We start from the raw sequence: 17,482 nt of genomic DNA on the forward strand, positions 1-17,482 counted from the left end.
AATGTGACCTGGACACTTTTCACATTTTGTGAAGATTGCTTAAGACTTCACAGGACGCATTTCCCTTAAAATATCAGGAAAAATATTGCCTATTGCCATTTGTAAATATTGTGAAATGCTGTTTTGAGCATTGCCACTTATTTTCATTCAATTTCAATAAAGTGCACTTTTTATAGCTTTTAGAGGTATCACTGCAGGCAATAATATATGCAAACAATAATATATAGGTAACACTTTACAATAAGGTCTTATTTTTTAACATTAGTTCATGCATGAACTAACAAAGAACTAACAATGAATGAACAATATATTTTACAGCATTTATTAACCTTTCTTAATGTCAGTTGATAAAAAATGTCATGTTCATTTTAGTTCACAGTGCATTAACTAATGTTAACTGACACAACTTTTGATCTTAAAAATGTATTTAGTAAATGCTGAGATTAAAATAAATTAAGATAAATAAATGCTGTAGAACTATTGTACATTTTATTTAATGGAGTTAACTAATATAATAAATAACTAAAAAAATACTACCACGACTACAACTGATGTAATATAAGACATAATTGGCAAACCAGCATAAGAATTAGTTGTGTGCCATCTGGTGGTAATATTAAAAAGTGTTTTATGCAATATTCGACCTCTGCATTAGCTGCCACTTCAGGAACAGAAACGACAGCCAGCTTTGATTCCAGTTGAATTCTGGGAGGTGAACTGAGCAGGGGACCAATCAGAGTCACATCTGTCAGCTCAACACTGAAGTTAAAACCTGTCGTAAAGAACACCTGTAGAGGACACATTCAAAATATCAATACAGACCGTATTAAGGTTGACAAGTTTCTTATAGTCCTTAAAAAATCTTATATCTAATTCAAATAGAATAAATCACACACCTGGCTACTAAATGGCACTTTAACGCTGGCCTCTTGTTCTCCGTCCTTCACCAGTATGTTCCCAGCGATTGTGTCCTCTGTAAAACTCTGCCCAGGGGTGGTAAAACTGATTCTGTAACCCACACTGGCATTGCCAAACGCCCCTGCCAGCCTGTTCACACTGATGATTAGTTGTCTACTTTGGTCCGCCACGTTAACAACCACTGACTGGTTTTGAGAGTAAAGGACAAACACCCCGTGGGGTTCGTCATTGGCCCGGACTTTCAAACGGGTACTGCTGCGATTTATATCCAACTCTGCGCCTCCCTCCACAGAGATTAGACGGAGGATGTACGTTTCTTCCAACTCAGGCACAGAGTCGGGAAGCAGGGTGAGGACTATCTCTGTCACACGCTGTCCTGCCAGGATAGTGACAGAACCCTGCAGAGCTGCAAAGTCACCTGATGTGTCCGCATCACTGAGGATTTCCCAGAAAACCTAAAAAAAAAAAAAAAAAAAATCCATCAAGGCTGCATTTATTTCTTTTAAAATACAGAAAACTGTAACATTTAAAATAAGTTTTCTTTTTTTTAAAGGATATTTAAAACATTCCTGTGGTTGTTTTTTAAAAAAGTGTTTGTGTATATTATGCTTTATGTTATGCTTATATTTAAAAAAAAAAAAAAGTTCTTACCGTGATGTTGCCCATAACACCCTCTCTACGTGTGATAAGGAGTGATATTTTAAGCGGGCCTTCGCTGTCAGAAGGCTCATTGTAAATGCGCTCTTTCAGGTCCTGTTCTGTGAACTGTACTATGCCATTGGGGTCTCCAAACTTCTCAATCTGGAGAATGAACACATTGTACACAATTGCAAAAATGTCACATTGCTGTATTTACAGTTTTACCCTCTGTTTTCTAGAGGTTATCAGTCACTTTTTGCGTGCTGAGCAGGACGTACCGTGAGTGTGACAGATCCAGCTTTGGGGTCAATGCCAATCTCTCCAGAGAGGATACTAAGCACGACGATAAATTTCTCTGTGACCTCCACCTCACCATGAGGCAGGATCTTCAGCTCAATGCTGCGCACACCCCCTTCCCCATCTCTGAAACCGAACGTCCCGTTCACTGGTTCACCAATGTCTGTGTTTACTGATGGTAAAACCTCATTTGAGTTTGGACCTAAAATTTGCCATATTACCTGAGGAATAGAAATGATACAAGCACATGTCAGATAAACACTTTGAATCTGTGGTGATTCCTTTAAGACAGTACAGGAAGCACTTAAATATCATGAAATGTCTTCCCTGCTGTCATTTATAAATATTGTAAAATACTGTTTTGAGCCTTGCCACGTATTTTCATTAAATTTTATTAAATTGCACTGTTTAACCCAGCTTTTAGAGGCATATTGCAAACAATAAAATAAAATAAAATAAAATAACAGCCGCCACTGCTTTGAACCCTGAATAAATTACTCAACTAATAATCAACATCTTGCAAAAGGAAAACCAAAATCTAATAGAAAATAAAAGGAATTTCTTCTCCAATATTTCCTGACTAATAATTAACATAATTATTACTGTTTAATTGATTATTGAAACTTACTTTGAAGAATACATATTCTTTTGTCTATGAATAATATAAAATCTACATTAAAGTAGCATAAAGGTCTGTATTAAATCATGTATTCACCTCACAGACCATCTTCTGAGTTTTGATCCACCAAAATATTCCATAATCCTCATTTACCACATTACTAATTGCATACAAATCAATAGAAACAACCAGTTTAGAGTCTGTCTGTCCTCAAAGTGCTTCCCCACATGTAAAAAACTGATATTTAATTGGATATGGCATCAGAAGTGTGATGTCATAGTCTAGACGGGGGCTCACCGTGGCGTTTCCCAGCAGCCCGTCTGCCCTCTCTACAAACAGGGTCAGTCTGAGGGTACTGTTGGGGTTTGGAATTGTGATGGCGCTTTGGTTGATGAATCGTACCACACCATTTGGCGAGTCACTTTTGGCAATTGTAACTCGTGCAATTAGCTGAGCTCCAAGTATGGCACCTCCTGTGGCACCGGTGAGTTGCATCTCAAATATCTCATTAAATTCACTGTGGGAAGAAAAAAACATGTTACAAGTTAATAAAACGCACACTCAGCAACAATACAATTTTTAACCAATTCAATGAAAGCATGTATAGCAATGAAAGTTAATAACCCCATCCTTACCTCTCTGTGTCATCCACTATGGAGACATTGATATAGCTGAGGGATTGGCCATGCTGAAAGGTGATGGAGCCATTGAGCATAATGTAATCTGAACCAGGTTGAGCAGTCAAACCTTTGGAGATAAACTCTACTGTGACCTGCCCATAGGATCCAATACGCCTCAGTACAGGGATGGACAGAATTCCTACATCTTCCTCAACTGTGACACAAAAACAATCGGAAAGACTGAGAACAAATATATGTATGTACTGTACCATACACATTTGTATCCCAGTGTAATTTAATATTATTTATATACCATTACAGTATTTATTTATTCATTATTATTAAAATTATTAAAATTTTGTATTTTTTGTAATTTTTATTGCTTTTTTTGTTTCAGTATTTCTATTTTGCTTTATATTGCTTTTATATTTATTTCAGTTTTAGTTTTAGTAATTGTAGTACTTCAAGATTTTTGTGTAATATTTATCATTTTCACTTTACTTCAATTATCAAAAATGAATTTTAATATTTTTAGTTAACAATAACAACAGTCAACACATCAATAGGTATTGTAATCGAGATTATTTGAAGGTGAAGCGTAATTCTTTAGATGTTAAAATAATTTATATTTTCCAATCTTAATATGAAGAGACAACTTCAAAGTAAACAATTTCTCAAAATTACAATCTCTTTCATACTGTAACGATCACCAGCTGGAGTGCCCTCGAGAGCCACCAGAGGGCACTCCACAATAGACTATGATCACTTGCTCACAAACTACATTTCCCATAACTCACTGCCCGGACTCATCAGCACTCATCATCTCACTCACCTGTGTCTTATCACCTTGTTTCACTCACACCATAAATCGTCTCGGTTACATATGGTAACCCTCGTTCCCTGAGGGAGGGAACGGAGACGTACGTCGTGGTGAACGACGAATAGGAATCTCGCTAGAGAGGCCAATCTACTTCGAGTGAAACTAAACGAGCCAATGCATATTGGCGTGCAATCATTTGCATCAGCTGTGCAGCCTCGCAGCGCGGGTATTTAACGAGCAGCTGGTGTGATTGCACTTCAGTTTTTTGCTGAGGAGCCGAGCCGGTGAGCTGGCTGCCCCGGCGGGTCGCAGCAGATGTGGCGACGGGACGTACGTCTCCGTTCCCTCCCTCAGGGAACGAGGGTTACCATATGTAACCGAGACGTTCCCTATCGTACGGTCACTACGACGTACGTCGTGGTGAACGACGAATAGGAATCCCTACCAAAGTGCCACAGCTGCTGCACCCCATCCAGCGCCCTGAGCAAGCCTCAACACCTTCTTGCCTGTAAGGACGATAGGAGAGGGCTTACACCAAGAGTATCCACACTGTTGTTCCGTGATAACCCATACAGTGAGATATTGGATAACACTGGGAAAGCGTGCCCGAACTGAGGGAGGGGAACGCTGCGGGAACCACATTCTTAAGAAGAGTTATGTGGGAAAAGACATATGGACTAACCCAAGGGTTGTACTGCATATGAATAATGGGTGACTTAGCCCAAGGGAAAGACACAGGCTTCCGTTTAGGAGCAGCCGTGGAAGATATACACATATGGGATCCCTGTAGGGTCACACATATGGGACCCAGCCTAGACCCGGTTCTCAAGGATTCAGCGGATAAAGGCCTGGCACCGGACGCTCCGCCACGTCCGGGCCGAGGGTGTTTGGAGGACTCGACAGGTTTTGACTCTGGAGCAATAAGGGTGCACAGTAGGGTGCAGCAAGCCGACAGAGCCGGTACTCACAGTGTTTTTACCCGTTTAGGGTGAAAACACGGGAGGACACGGGCTCTACACGTAGGCTATAGTATCTAGCGAACGTGTTAGGTGTCGCCCAGCCCGCAGCTCTACAGATATCTGTTAGCGAGGAGCCACTTGCCAGCGCCCAAGAGGATGCAACGCCTCTCGTGGAGTGTGCATGCAACCTGAGCGGGCAGGGCACGCCTTGAGCTTCATAAGCCAAGGCGATGGCATCCACTATCCAGTGGGCCATCCTCTGCTTGGAGACAGCCTTTCCCTTCTGCTGGCCTCCGTAACAGACAAAGAGCTGGTCTGAGGTCCTGACGCTTTGGGTTCTGTCCACGTACATACGCAGAGCGCGAACGGGACAGAGCAAAGCCAGGGCTGGGTCTGCCTCCTCCAGGGGCAGCGCTTGCAGGTTCACTACCTGATCTCTAAAGGGAGTGGTAGGAACCTTGGGCACATAGCCAGGCCGGGGTCTCAACACAACATGGTTGTCACCCGGCCCGAACTCTAGGCACGACTCGTCGACCGAAAATGCTTGCAGGTCCCCTACCCTCTTGATCGAGGCCAGTGCAATCAGCAGCAAAGTCTTCAAGGAGAGAAGCTTTAAGTCTGCTGACTGCAAAGGCTCAAAGGGAGCATCCTGAAGTGCTCGGAGCACCAGGGAAAGGTCCCAAGAGGGTATGGAGGGGGGACGAGGAGGATTTAATCGTCTCGCCCCCCTAAGGAACCTGACGACCAGGTCGTGCTTTCCAACTGTTTTGCCATCTATGTGGTCATGATATGCTGAAATAGCAGCAGCATGTACTTTAAGGGTGGAGGGAGACAGCCTTCGCTCCAACCCTTGCTGCAAGAAGGAAAGCACTGACCCTATCGAACATCTTCGGGGGTCCTCTCTGCGGGAGGAACACCACTCGACGAACAGGTTCCACTTCAAGGCGTACGCACGTCTCGTAGACGGCGCTAGCGCAGAAGTGATGGTGTTAAGTACCTCTGGGGGTAAGTCACCTAGAACCTCCGCGTCCCGTCCAGGGACCAGACATGGAGTTTCCAGAGGTCCGGACGCGGGTGCCAAAGGGTGCCCCGTCTCTGAGTCAGAAGATCCTTCCTCAGAGGAATGGGCCAGGGAGGGACTGTCACGAGGAGCATAAGTTCTGGGAACCAAGTCCGGGTGGGCCAATAGGGAGCCACCAGAAGGACCTGCTCCTCGTCCTCCCTGACTTTGCACAGGGTCTGTGCAAGTAGGCTCACTGGGGAAAACGCATATTTGCGGAGGCCCCGGGGCCAGCTGTGTGCCAGTGCATCCGTGCCGAGTGTTCTCTCGGTCAGGGAGTAAAACAACCGGCAGTGGGAGGTCTCTGAGGAGGCAAACAGGTCTACCTGAGCCTCTCCGAACTCTCTCCAGATCAGCTGAACCACCTGGGGGTGGAGTCGCCATTCTCCCGGGAGCACAGCTCGTGATAGCTCGTCGGCCACACGGTTGAGCACACCGGGGACATACATGGCTCGAAGCGACCTCAGATGCTTCTGACTCCAAAGGAGGAGATGGCGGGCGAGTTGCGACATGCGACGGGAGCGTAGACCACCTTGACGGTTGATGTACGCAACGGTCGCAGTGTTGTCCGTACGGACCAGCACGTCTCTGCCCTGTAGCGGCCTTTTCAGGCGGCTCAGAGCGAGACGTACTGCTAGCAACTCGAGGCAGTTGATGTGCCAATGCAGTTGGGGGCCCGTCCACACCCCTGACACTGCATGCCCGTTGTACGTGGCACCCCAGCCCGTGGCAGAGGCATCTGTGCAAACCACAGCATGCCTGGACACCTGTTCCAAGGGGACTCCTGCCCGAAGGAACGAGGGGTCTGACCACGGACTGAAGGTCTGGCGGCACTCCGGAGTGATTGCCACCCGGTGAGTGCCGTGATGCCACGCCCATCTCGGGACTCGGCCGTGAAGCCAGTGCTGAAGCGGTCTCATATGGAGCAGGCCGAGCGGAGTTACCGCTGCTGCCGCTGCCATATGCCCCAGGAGCCTCTGAAAGAATTTCAGTGGGACCGCTGTCCTGCCTTAGAACGTGTTCAAGCAGTTCAACACCGACCGAGTGCGCTGCTCTGTGAGGCGCGCTGTCTGAACGACCGAATCCAACTCCATACCGAGAAAAGAGAACCTCTGCACGGCGGCGAGTTTGCTCTTTTCCCAGTCGACCTGAAGGCCCAGCTGGCTGAGGTGCCTGAGCACGAGGTCCCTGTGTTCGCATAACTGATCTCGAGAGTGTGCTAGTATGAGCCAGTCATCAAGATAGTTGAGGATGCGAACGCCCTGTTCTCTCATGGGAACAAGGGCCCCCTCCGTGACTTTCGTGAAGACACGGGGAGACAGGGCCAGCCCGAAGGGCAGGACCTTGTACTGATATGCTCGACCCTCGAACGCAAAGCGCAGAAACGGCCTGTGTCGAGGAAGAATCGAGACATGAAAGTACGTGTCCATCAGGTCGATCGCTGCAAACCAATCTCGGGGACGGATGCATTCGAAAATGCGTTTCTGCGTGAGCATTTTGAACGGTAGCTTGTGAAGGCTCCAATTCAAACTCACTGATCCAAGATCGGTCGTAACCCACCACCTATCTTGGGTACAATGAAGTAGGGACTGTAGTGCCCTGACCTCATATCGGCTGGAGGGACCGGCTCTATCGCGTCCTTCGCCAGTAGGACTGCGATCTCCACGCGCAAGACATGGGCATCGGCTGCTCTCACTGTAGTGGAGTGGATGGCCCGAAACTTGGGGGACGCCGGGCGAACTGAATCGCATAGCCGAGCCTGATGGTCCGAATAAGCCAGCAAGACGGACTGGGGAGCGCTAGCCAGGCTCGCAGAGACCGTACAAGCGGGACCAAAGGGACCGTAGGCTTACCCGGAGTGGGGCAGCGAGGTGGAAGACAGGGCTCGGCTCGGAAGGCTCTCTCTGGGAGGCGGCCCGTAGCGGAGTCTGAGTGTGCTGTGCAACACTTACCTGATTCCACGAGGCAGGAGGTGCAGGAGGCAGCTTGGTTGCATTCTCGAACCGCACACTGTTGCCTGCTGGCGATAGAAGAGGCGGATGAGAGTGGTGAGGATTCTGTCCTCCCACTGCTCTCCTGGCCCTCTTCAGACCCAGGGACAGAAGAACTGCTTCTTTTTTTTTTTTTTTTTGAGAATTTGGGTACCACTGTGACTCCAGTGGTGGAACACTCAAAAAATTCGTTCCCCGGCCCTCCACCGGAAAAGAGCAGCTCCACCCATCTCCGGGTCACCCATCTCAGGGGTGATTGTTTCACCGACCACTTAAACAGTGGCTGAGACGGGCGGTGTCATCCTCCTGCAGCGGACACAGTAGAGCAGGCTGTGTCGGAGTGTTATTATTTTTATTTTTATTTATTTATTTTTTGCAGGGGATGACACCCTTGGCGACAAGTAGACTGAGGGGCAGCCCACGAGGCACTCTGGTGGTACGTCGGGGAAGCACTTCAGTCTGCTGCTGACTGCGGAGAACTGCTGGGCCAATTCTCAACAGTGTCGCCGAAAAGGCCACCTTGTGAGATGGGAGCATCGAGAAAGCGTACTTTGACGACGTCTCGCACCTCTGCAAGGACAGCCAGGGGCGCTTCTGGACCACCAAGGTGGACATAGTCTGGCCGAGGGCCTGCGCTGTGACTTGAACACGGTCAGTCGACAAGTGCAGCTCAACTCCGGCTCAGAACTACCCTCGTGCAATAAGAGTGCCTTGGCCTCGCATGCAGGGCAGAGGTGGCTCGCCAGAGGCACAGCCACCCCACCAACGAGGGTAGCGAGAGAGGTGAAAACTTAACAGAATTTGGCACTTTTGGCGTTCCATATTTTGGCACCAATATAGCTCCATACTCCTAAGTTTTCAATGCACATCCGAGAAAGACCCGGGAAAGCATGGCTGTCAGTTCTGAATCTGATTCAGCATAAGCACACACACTATTACAGTGGGAACTCAGCATACCCTCATTTCCAGAACAAACAGGCCCTCTCTCCGATGCAGCAATCGACATCTGCCCTCAGCTGGAGCCCTGAATGAAACGCTAGGTTCCTCCAATTTTGAAGGACCAGCAATCTCATCCAGAAGCTGCACAGCTTGTGATGCGCTAGAGAGGGAGGGGCCCTAGGGGGTTGGTTCCCCGAAGGAGAAGCCCTCAGCTCTCAGATCACCCAAGCCATTTTACTGAAGTAGACCTCTCCTGGTGGCCACCAGGGAGGGCGCTACAACAGAGAATAGACAAGGAGACCGCGCACCTAGAGCGCCGAGCGAGCGCTGGGTTGCCGTGACAACCCGCGCTGCAGCCCGGCAGCTCGACGGCACACGACACGCTGAGGAGCGAGAGATCCGTCGGGTTTTCCCCGCGAACGCTCTCGCTCATGGTCCCCCAGAGTGTCGAGCAGACCTGCAGCTGTGCTTTTACACACAGCAGCGGCTGGCCAACAACAGAGGGGACTCAACTTTCCGGAGAAAGAAGAGTTGACCGGCGTGCCGACGTGGTCATGTTCCCGTGCGAGAACATGAACCACCCACGAACACAGTCTCACATGTTTCCCAGGCATGCGAGACAGTGATCGTGGCCGTCAGTGAGGACAGGAAACGACCGCAACCAGAAACACACGGGTGGAATGTCATCTTTAGAAAGACGCCACTCACACCCATGTAAGCTCTTTCAGGGAAATACTCTCCTAGGTACTGAAGCACGCAGGGGAACGGTCGCAGCGGACACAGACAGGAATATGCAACCTGACGTGCGCTGTCTCTCTTCACGGCGGTCTTACCAGCCATAAGAACGGCTATTCAGCGCTCTTGGCGCACCGTTACCAGCTGTGAAAACAGCTTTTTTGTTTTGCTCAGTCAGAAACACAAAAACAAAAAGAGAGAGAAAAAGAAAGTCGACCCCGCTGCTGCGCTGTATCGCCCGCACCAGACACGAGAGATCATCTTGAAGAGCTTGCTCGTTGTTTGATCACTCAGTAGATTAAACAGCATCGAAACGCTCGGCTCCGAAGCAAAAAGCTGAAGTGCAATCACACCAGCTGCTCGTTAAATACCCGCGCTGCGAGGCTGCACAGCTGATGCAAATGATTGCACGCCAATATGCATTGGCTCGTTTAGTTTCACTCGAAGTAGATTGGCCTCTCTAGCGAGATTCCTATTCGTCGTTCACCACGACGTACGTCGTAGTGACCGTACGATAGGGAAACCTGGTTTTCACATTCACTCAGTGCGAAGTCTTGTTGTACTGTTACTGCATTTCTGAGCGTTATTTACCCATGTTTGATTCTTGTATTGCTGACCTTGGACTGTTTCACCATTTCCTGATTGTTTCTCTGCCTGGCCTGACTTGGATGGTTTATTGGACTCTGATAATTGCTGTCTGCCCTGACCTCTGCCTGTTATTCGGATGTTCTCTGTGTTTCCTCCATTGATCTGTTCGCTGTTGTTGACCCTGCCTGTACGACTACTCTGTAATAAAGTTGCATTTGGATCTTCACCTTCGAGCCTCGGAGTAGTTCATAACACATACTATACACGATAGTGATGCCTAAATTCAATTGTAACATTTAAAACTATTAATTTTATTTCTAGTTAATTATTTTTTTTTAATATATTTTAACATTGGTCATTTATTGGTTATTGTTCATATCATGTTTACCTGTATATTTTTAAGAAAAGTAACATTCTCTTCATTAAACAAAAGGTAATAAATACATAATAAATCACAAAAGAGAAAAAAGGAGAGAGGTATAAAAGTACCAGTGATGTTGACATATTTGGGGTCAAACTCCAGAATGCCCTCAGCGTTGTCATTTTTCTGGATAATCACCATAAGGGAGGACAGATTGCCAATTGCTGGAGGCTGGTCAATCTGTAGGCCATACTCTCTCACTGTAAAATCCATTGAACTGAAAACAAGAGGAAAGAAATAGATATATTTTCAGCAAAAGTATTTAGCTAGTACTATTCCAAGCTACTGCATGACTTGGGTTTCAGATAGCAGGCTGAACTCTACCTGGCATTTAGAAGCTCTACTAGAGTAATGTTGAGGAAAAACTCCTCTGGTCCTTCTGGAAGGTCATCATCGAGTATAGTCAGTGTGATGACCTTTGAACTCTCCCCAGGCCTGAATAGCAGCCGACCAGAGGACTGTCCAAAATCTTGTCCGCTGATTGCAGTTCTGCCTTCCGTGTGGTAACTAACCCACACGCTGCCAAACAGACCCATGGAACGAACAATGGTCACATTTACCTGATAAGAGACAAGACACTGTTGGAGACTCAACTACCTTTGAGAAAGGGTTCACAGATATATTCATTCCCATCTCTTACTATCTGTTACAATTTATTCTAGGAAGTTGGCAATGGACAAAGCTAACTTAGCATACACAGAACTTACCCTGTGTGTCTATTTTCAAATGCAATATAGTCTTATTACCTCTGAACAGCTCCATTATACTCAACAAGCACTAAAAACACAAAGTCTCTCATTAAGAAATCTTTCCAGTGTTTTTTTTGTCTTTGGATTAATGGTTGCTAGGCTATTGCTTTATGGAAGTTTCAAAACATTTTCAATGACTTTTCCAGTCAAGGGGAACAGGCAGAAGCACTTAGTCCTCTGGTTGTGGTTTGTATCTCAGAAGTGGCAATGACATGTAAGGGGTCTCACAGCTCTGTCCTCTTCAGTAGCACGCAAAGAGGCTTGAGAGAAGGAGAAGAGCCCATGGGGAAGGTCACTGGCAGCCATAGTGATGGTGGCAAGTTGTCTGTCAGGGTTGATTGCTGAGCCCGGGGTTAGAGAGCTCAGTCTGAGCTGATATACACGTCTTTCTTCTGGAATCACATCATCTAGTGCCTACAGAAACAGGGAGAGGTAATCAAGTTTACTTTGTGTAAAGATGGTTTACATTTTTACAGTTTACAGGGGAAATATTATGCTGGGTCTAGACAGGGAACAATGGGATACAGTATACTACACTTAAATTATACATTTTAAAATTAATATGTATTAGTATTCTGATATGTCTGGAGGTTATTTAAATATTGACACGGAACAAAGTAATGTATCTATTACTGTTTATAAGTTTAGGGTTAGTAAGATTTTTTTTAATTATTTTTAAAGAAATAAGTTAAATGAATCAAAAGTGACAGTAAAGACATTTATAATGTTACAAATTATTTATATTTCATCTAAATGCTGTTTAAGTTTAAACTTTCTATTCAAATAATCCTGAATTTATACAGTATATATACAGTATATATATATATGTATATATATATATATATATATATATATATATATATATATATATATATATATATATATATATATATAACAGTTATGTATATATAACAGTTTAACTTGTAATAATATTTCACAATATTACCATTTCCACACTATTTCTTTTTTTTTTTTTAATGCAGCCTTGCTGAGCATGAGAGACTTCACAAAAACAATAAAAAAAAAAAAAAAAAAAAAAAAACATCAAACCGGCCACACACTTTTGAACAGTGTATTACTCAGCAGTTTACCTTGAGCTGAATAATAGCGGCAGACTGGCGGTCTTTCATAACAACTTTGCCAGAGGTCTCCTCAAACTCTGTGTCTGCAGCTGCACTGATGTTCCAGAAGATCTCAATCTCACCAAAGATGCCTGGACCTCTTACGAGACTGCAATTGACAGGGCACAATCTATCTTCAGATGGGGTGTTTGGGAAATCTGTTTTGCTATTTGTGTTTGCTGATTCTGTTCGGTGACACCAATGGTACAGAAATTAAATATACAGTAATCTCTTTGGTTGGAGAAGGTGAGCATTTTACCTGACCAGAGCTGTTCCATTGTAATTGTCTCTTGGTTCACCAATCAGAATGTTTCTGCTGGAATCAGCTATTCCTACAATTCCCAGAGCACCCACATCAGCTTGAATAACAACTGTAGCAACACCTGATGGAGAGAAAAGCAAGTAAATGATGATTTTGAACACTACCTGTCAAAAATTTTGACACATGATATATACTTGATAATTGTTATAATATGTTGTCAAACCTCTAACTGTATCAATGACTGGCTCATTCTTTGGAGAAAGAAGCTGGATGGTGAATCTCTCCTCTCCCTCCAAGACAGCATCAGCCAAAGCCTGAATCACCAGAGTTTTCTTTGACTCAGTCTAGGAACGATAAAACCATTTAACGACTGTGAGTATCACACTGTGGCACAAGTAAAAGTGCTGTTAATATTCATATTTACCAGCCATACCTACCCCATTAAAAATGAGAGTTCCATTACGAGGGCTTAGGTCATCTCTTCCCTCTTCCTGCAGAAGCCAGATCAAATGCACCACTCCCTCACCTCCTGAGCTACGCGCTACGGTCAGTGTAGCTATGGAAGCTGGGTCATTTAGGAACTGAGGCTCAGACACAGAGATCTGAGAAAAGATAAAAAAAATATATTATTTTCAGTCAAGCTGATTATGGCCTCGACAAACCACAAAGGTATCCAAGCATTAATTATTCTCTCAATAACGACAGTAGAGAAGTTAAACTAAGTAAAAGGTTAAATATTATCAAAAAAAGAATAAGTTACTTTATATGTACAAGTAACTTTACAGTTACTACAGAAAAAAATATTTTTTTTCAAATAAAAATTATGATTTGTAAGATTATGCAAATATCATGACAGAGACAAAACACATACAAATGCTAAATTATGTAAGCCAAATGCTAATATTGGACTAACATTCATAGATGTTATTGATAAATTTACCATTAGCTCCTCAAACCCAAACCGACCAAAAGGTGAATCATTGGCCGGGATGCTGACTACTACAGATGTCTCGTCCCCTAACCTGGCACCTCCGATGACTCGAATCAGTTTGACTATAAATGTCTCTGTGGACTCCACAATTGTGTCATCAATAATTGTGATCTCAATATAAGCAACTGCCTGCAAAAAAACAACAAAAAAAACAAAACAAAAAACACACACACATACACATAAATTGATTGGTTCACATTATAATGACAATCATTCTTATTCTATATTTCATATCCAGTCTTTTTAGTTTTACAGTTTTTGTGCAGCAAAATCCCCATCATTTGCTGAAACAGCTAGTTCAAAATATGTAGTTACTTGAAAGTAACATTGTTACAGTTTTACTGTCACATTAGTTCCAGTGGCCTTTTCTATATATCTGTTATATCTATAGTCATAAAACTCCAGTCAGCCTAAAAGGGGAAGAGAAGAAGCACAAGGTAGATAGGAAATGACATGTGTTCGAAATCGCCCCTACCCTCATTGACTATTCCCTATTTCTGACATTAATCCACTAATATAGTCCACTCGAATGAAAACGAGTGAGCGAATTCGGACACTGAGTGCGCTGGAAGGGCTGCCGCTTTTGCATCATTTGCACTTGCTGTTTAATAATTATTTGAAGGTTAACAAATTGTTAATGATTTTGGACATAGTCATGCTTTCCACAGTGGGTGCTTCTCATGTATCATTTGTGCATACTCACTTCCTTTCCTCACTTCCTAACTCCACTCCTCTTAGGATGTGAGGGAAGGATGCAAGAAAAGAAAATGAGGAATCGAAGCTTGTTTGTACATGGGAATGTACAATAAAAAAATTTTAATCTTTACCTGTCCCTCTTGAAATGTGAGGTTTCCAGAGGAAGGACTAAAGTCCTCAGTGCTGGCTGTGACTGCTTGTGCCTCCCAGTATAGCACCAGTCTACCTGATCTACCGGCCATTCGCATGATGGCCAGGCGAAAGACATTTCCAGGTGATGGTACCTCAAATGCCAACACTGCCCCAGAGATATCCTAAAGGACAAGGGATTGTAGAAGTGTGTTTGTTTTGGATTATTAATAAAGACAAAATACATGATACATTTTTACAGTCAATGATGTATAAAAAGTCAATAAAAAAATTATACAAAATTAATTGTAAACCAACCTTTGAGACATTGAAACTGAGGACTCCTCTTGGGTCATCGTTCTCTTGGATGGTGACCTCGGCTATCTCCAGACCAGGTCTTTTCACACTGGGCTGGCCTGCTCCAGTGTCTCCACCCAACAGTTCAACTCTGGTGATGTTTACAAGGAACGTCTCAGCCAGTTCAGGAATATCATCCTACGAGCAAACACAAATATACCATCCAGGGATTAATAAAGTCCTAATCTATCCTATACTATCTAAATGCAAGTCACACACTTCATTAGTTAAACCCCTTAGACATCCCATGCATCTCAACATAAGTGATAATTTCTCCAGCAGATTCTAAACAGCTTCTGTGCAATTAATATCTAACAACATGCTGATTTATGTCAGTAGTCTTTCAGCCCAAACAAATTCAACATGTGGTTTTTGAGGCTGAACAAAATGCAAAAATATCTAACGACCACAGCAATTTGCAGAGAATGAGCTATTCCAAGAGCAAACAGAAAAAATGTGGGGTTTTTGTGGTGATGATAGTAGCTGGCTGTTGGCTTGTGCTGTAGGCAGTAGGAGGGCAGTCTGTCTCCTCATCAGCTTCTGCACAGTGTTTCCTCAGACTGAGTGACCTGAGACTAACTGTGAGGCTTAAGGGGAAAGGAGCCACTGAGACAGTGGGTCACATATACTGTAACAACCTCGTCCACTTACCCCCGTAAAGCTCTTAGCCCTAGCCTGATGGTTGCTATTTGCTACTTATTTTCCTCCAGAGAGCACTCAAGCAACAACACTGCAGGGGACAACAAATGAAAAAGTGGCACACTAATAGCGATACAGTCCGCCCTGACACTTGTTCCTTCCTTGCAGACCTTTAGGGAAGCGGGTTGATATACCTCCAGTCTCCATAGGATAATGAACTGGAGGGGGCGACATATGAGAAGTGGGACGCAAATGGCGATACAGTCCATCTTCTGCTCTGTCAATGCTACCAATATCGCTTCCCTGCATCAGGGAAGAGTGTTCACATCGTCTCCAAATTAATTATAGAGGGGGTCCAATGTACCCATTCCTTGTGCCCATTTATTGCATTTGTTAATCTACCACTTGACTTCTTCATAGGAAAGTGCCTGCTCAAACTGATCTCATGGGAGGCCAACACCATCTCCAGCTCTTGTGCTGGAAAGGGGGCTTTGGGCGAGGGAGCATTTTTCTCCATTGCTGCTCAACTAGCCTTTTTTTGCCTTTTCACGGATCTCCAGGAGTCTATGTCCTGGTCCAACAGTCACTATCCCTCTGGGATGCACCATGTGCCTCTGGCCACTAGGCAAATACAGGCAAGAGAGTGGATCGCAATCAGCAACCACCTCTATTATCTCAAAGCCTTGTTTACCACTTCTCTTTTCTTTTCTTTTTTTAATTACATTTTTCCAGAGCTTCTTTTTTTCCTTTAGAAAGCTTGCTCGATCCCCTACCAGAGGAGACCTAATGCAGGACCTCATGGTTTGGGGTCCTCAGACCTGCAAGCTGAAATTACCTCCCTGAGGCCCTGTTTAGGCCTTCTTCGATCACAGGCTTCCACACTTGCCTTCTGACCCTCCTGCCGAGAACAAGTCCCTGGCAGTGGGTCAGAGGGAGCTACGGGGGCTCTCGGACCCGGGACATGAACGCTGGAATGCTGCAGACTGAACTTTTGCCCTTCTAAACCTCTCGACCACAGAGTTAATGCCAGTACAGAAGACATTGGGGCATCAAGAAGGAAAGATTTCTCTTTCTCCTTTATCCCCGATGAGTTCAGACACAGATGCTGCTCCGTGGCAACATTAGCAGTACATTAGTACATTAGGGGCCCTATCTTGCACCCAGCGCAATTGACTTTGTACACCGACGCATGTATCATTACTATTCTGCACCCGCGCACAGCGGACTTTTCCCTCCACAGACGCACGTCGGTAAACTAGGAAATACACTTGCGCTCCCCGGGGCGGTTCAGCGCAAAGAGGAGGCGTGTTCCGGCGCAAACGTTCCCTGATGCTATTTTGCAGGTTTAGAAAACAATTCCGCCACTGACCAGGAAAAACCTAGTTTAAAGTCAGTGGCGCATGTTATTGTTGCTATGTTATATGCTATTTTAAGGGCGCATGCTTGGCCATAATCAATGTAGTGTGTGCACAACGCGCATACACTTTGATTCTCTCATCTACACAGAAGCAGCCATTTTCATTTTTGCAAATCATACATTATTACAATAGATAGATAGATAGACAATTTATTATAAAAGCATACATCTAGCTTACACATTTACCCAAATTATCATACGCCTGTTTAACCGAAGTTAATTTGGGTGGGTTTCTCCATCCCCAATGTAACTTCTCTCTCTCTTACGGCCGTGACGAGAGCGTTGCTCTCCTAGGCTGTGAACCGCTCCTGGCGTGCGCCTGGCAAATCCACCGTTACAATAGCAATCCGCCATGGAAAAAGCACGTCTGCTCTTAAAGGGAATGTGAGATGTCGCTCTGATTGGTTTATTTCACGTTACGCCCAAACCACACCTATGAATAATGAAGCTACTTCAGACCAACCCATTTTAGATTTGCGTCGGGCGCAAAAGTCATTTATCCCGCCGGTATAATA

General features: G+C 44.8%; 1 protein-coding gene across 1 annotated transcript in view; it reads right to left on the reverse strand.

Moving 5' to 3' along the window:
* The window catches only part of adgrv1 (adhesion G protein-coupled receptor V1), a 159,709-nt gene that overhangs the window by 72,137 nt on the left and 70,090 nt on the right, over window positions 1-17,482 (reverse strand). The window contains exons 56-71 of the mRNA XM_079872944.1: window positions 14,873-15,049; window positions 14,557-14,739; window positions 13,679-13,858; window positions 13,176-13,340; window positions 12,962-13,082; window positions 12,736-12,859; window positions 12,447-12,585; window positions 11,584-11,769; window positions 10,931-11,166; window positions 10,675-10,823; window positions 3,109-3,307; window positions 2,771-2,990; window positions 1,836-2,075; window positions 1,570-1,719; window positions 897-1,373; window positions 645-788 (exon numbers count right to left, since the gene is read on the reverse strand). Of these exons, the coding sequence (XP_079729070.1) occupies window positions 645-788; window positions 897-1,373; window positions 1,570-1,719; window positions 1,836-2,075; window positions 2,771-2,990; window positions 3,109-3,307; window positions 10,675-10,823; window positions 10,931-11,166; window positions 11,584-11,769; window positions 12,447-12,585; window positions 12,736-12,859; window positions 12,962-13,082; window positions 13,176-13,340; window positions 13,679-13,858; window positions 14,557-14,739; window positions 14,873-15,049 (3,090 nt within the window). The remainder of the gene's footprint in view (window positions 1-644; window positions 789-896; window positions 1,374-1,569; window positions 1,720-1,835; window positions 2,076-2,770; window positions 2,991-3,108; window positions 3,308-10,674; window positions 10,824-10,930; window positions 11,167-11,583; window positions 11,770-12,446; window positions 12,586-12,735; window positions 12,860-12,961; window positions 13,083-13,175; window positions 13,341-13,678; window positions 13,859-14,556; window positions 14,740-14,872; window positions 15,050-17,482) is intronic.

This window comes from Squalius cephalus (assembly GCF_949319135.1).
Source record: "Squalius cephalus genome assembly, chromosome: 5".
NCBI classification, from domain to species: Eukaryota; Metazoa; Chordata; class Actinopteri; order Cypriniformes; family Leuciscidae; genus Squalius; species Squalius cephalus.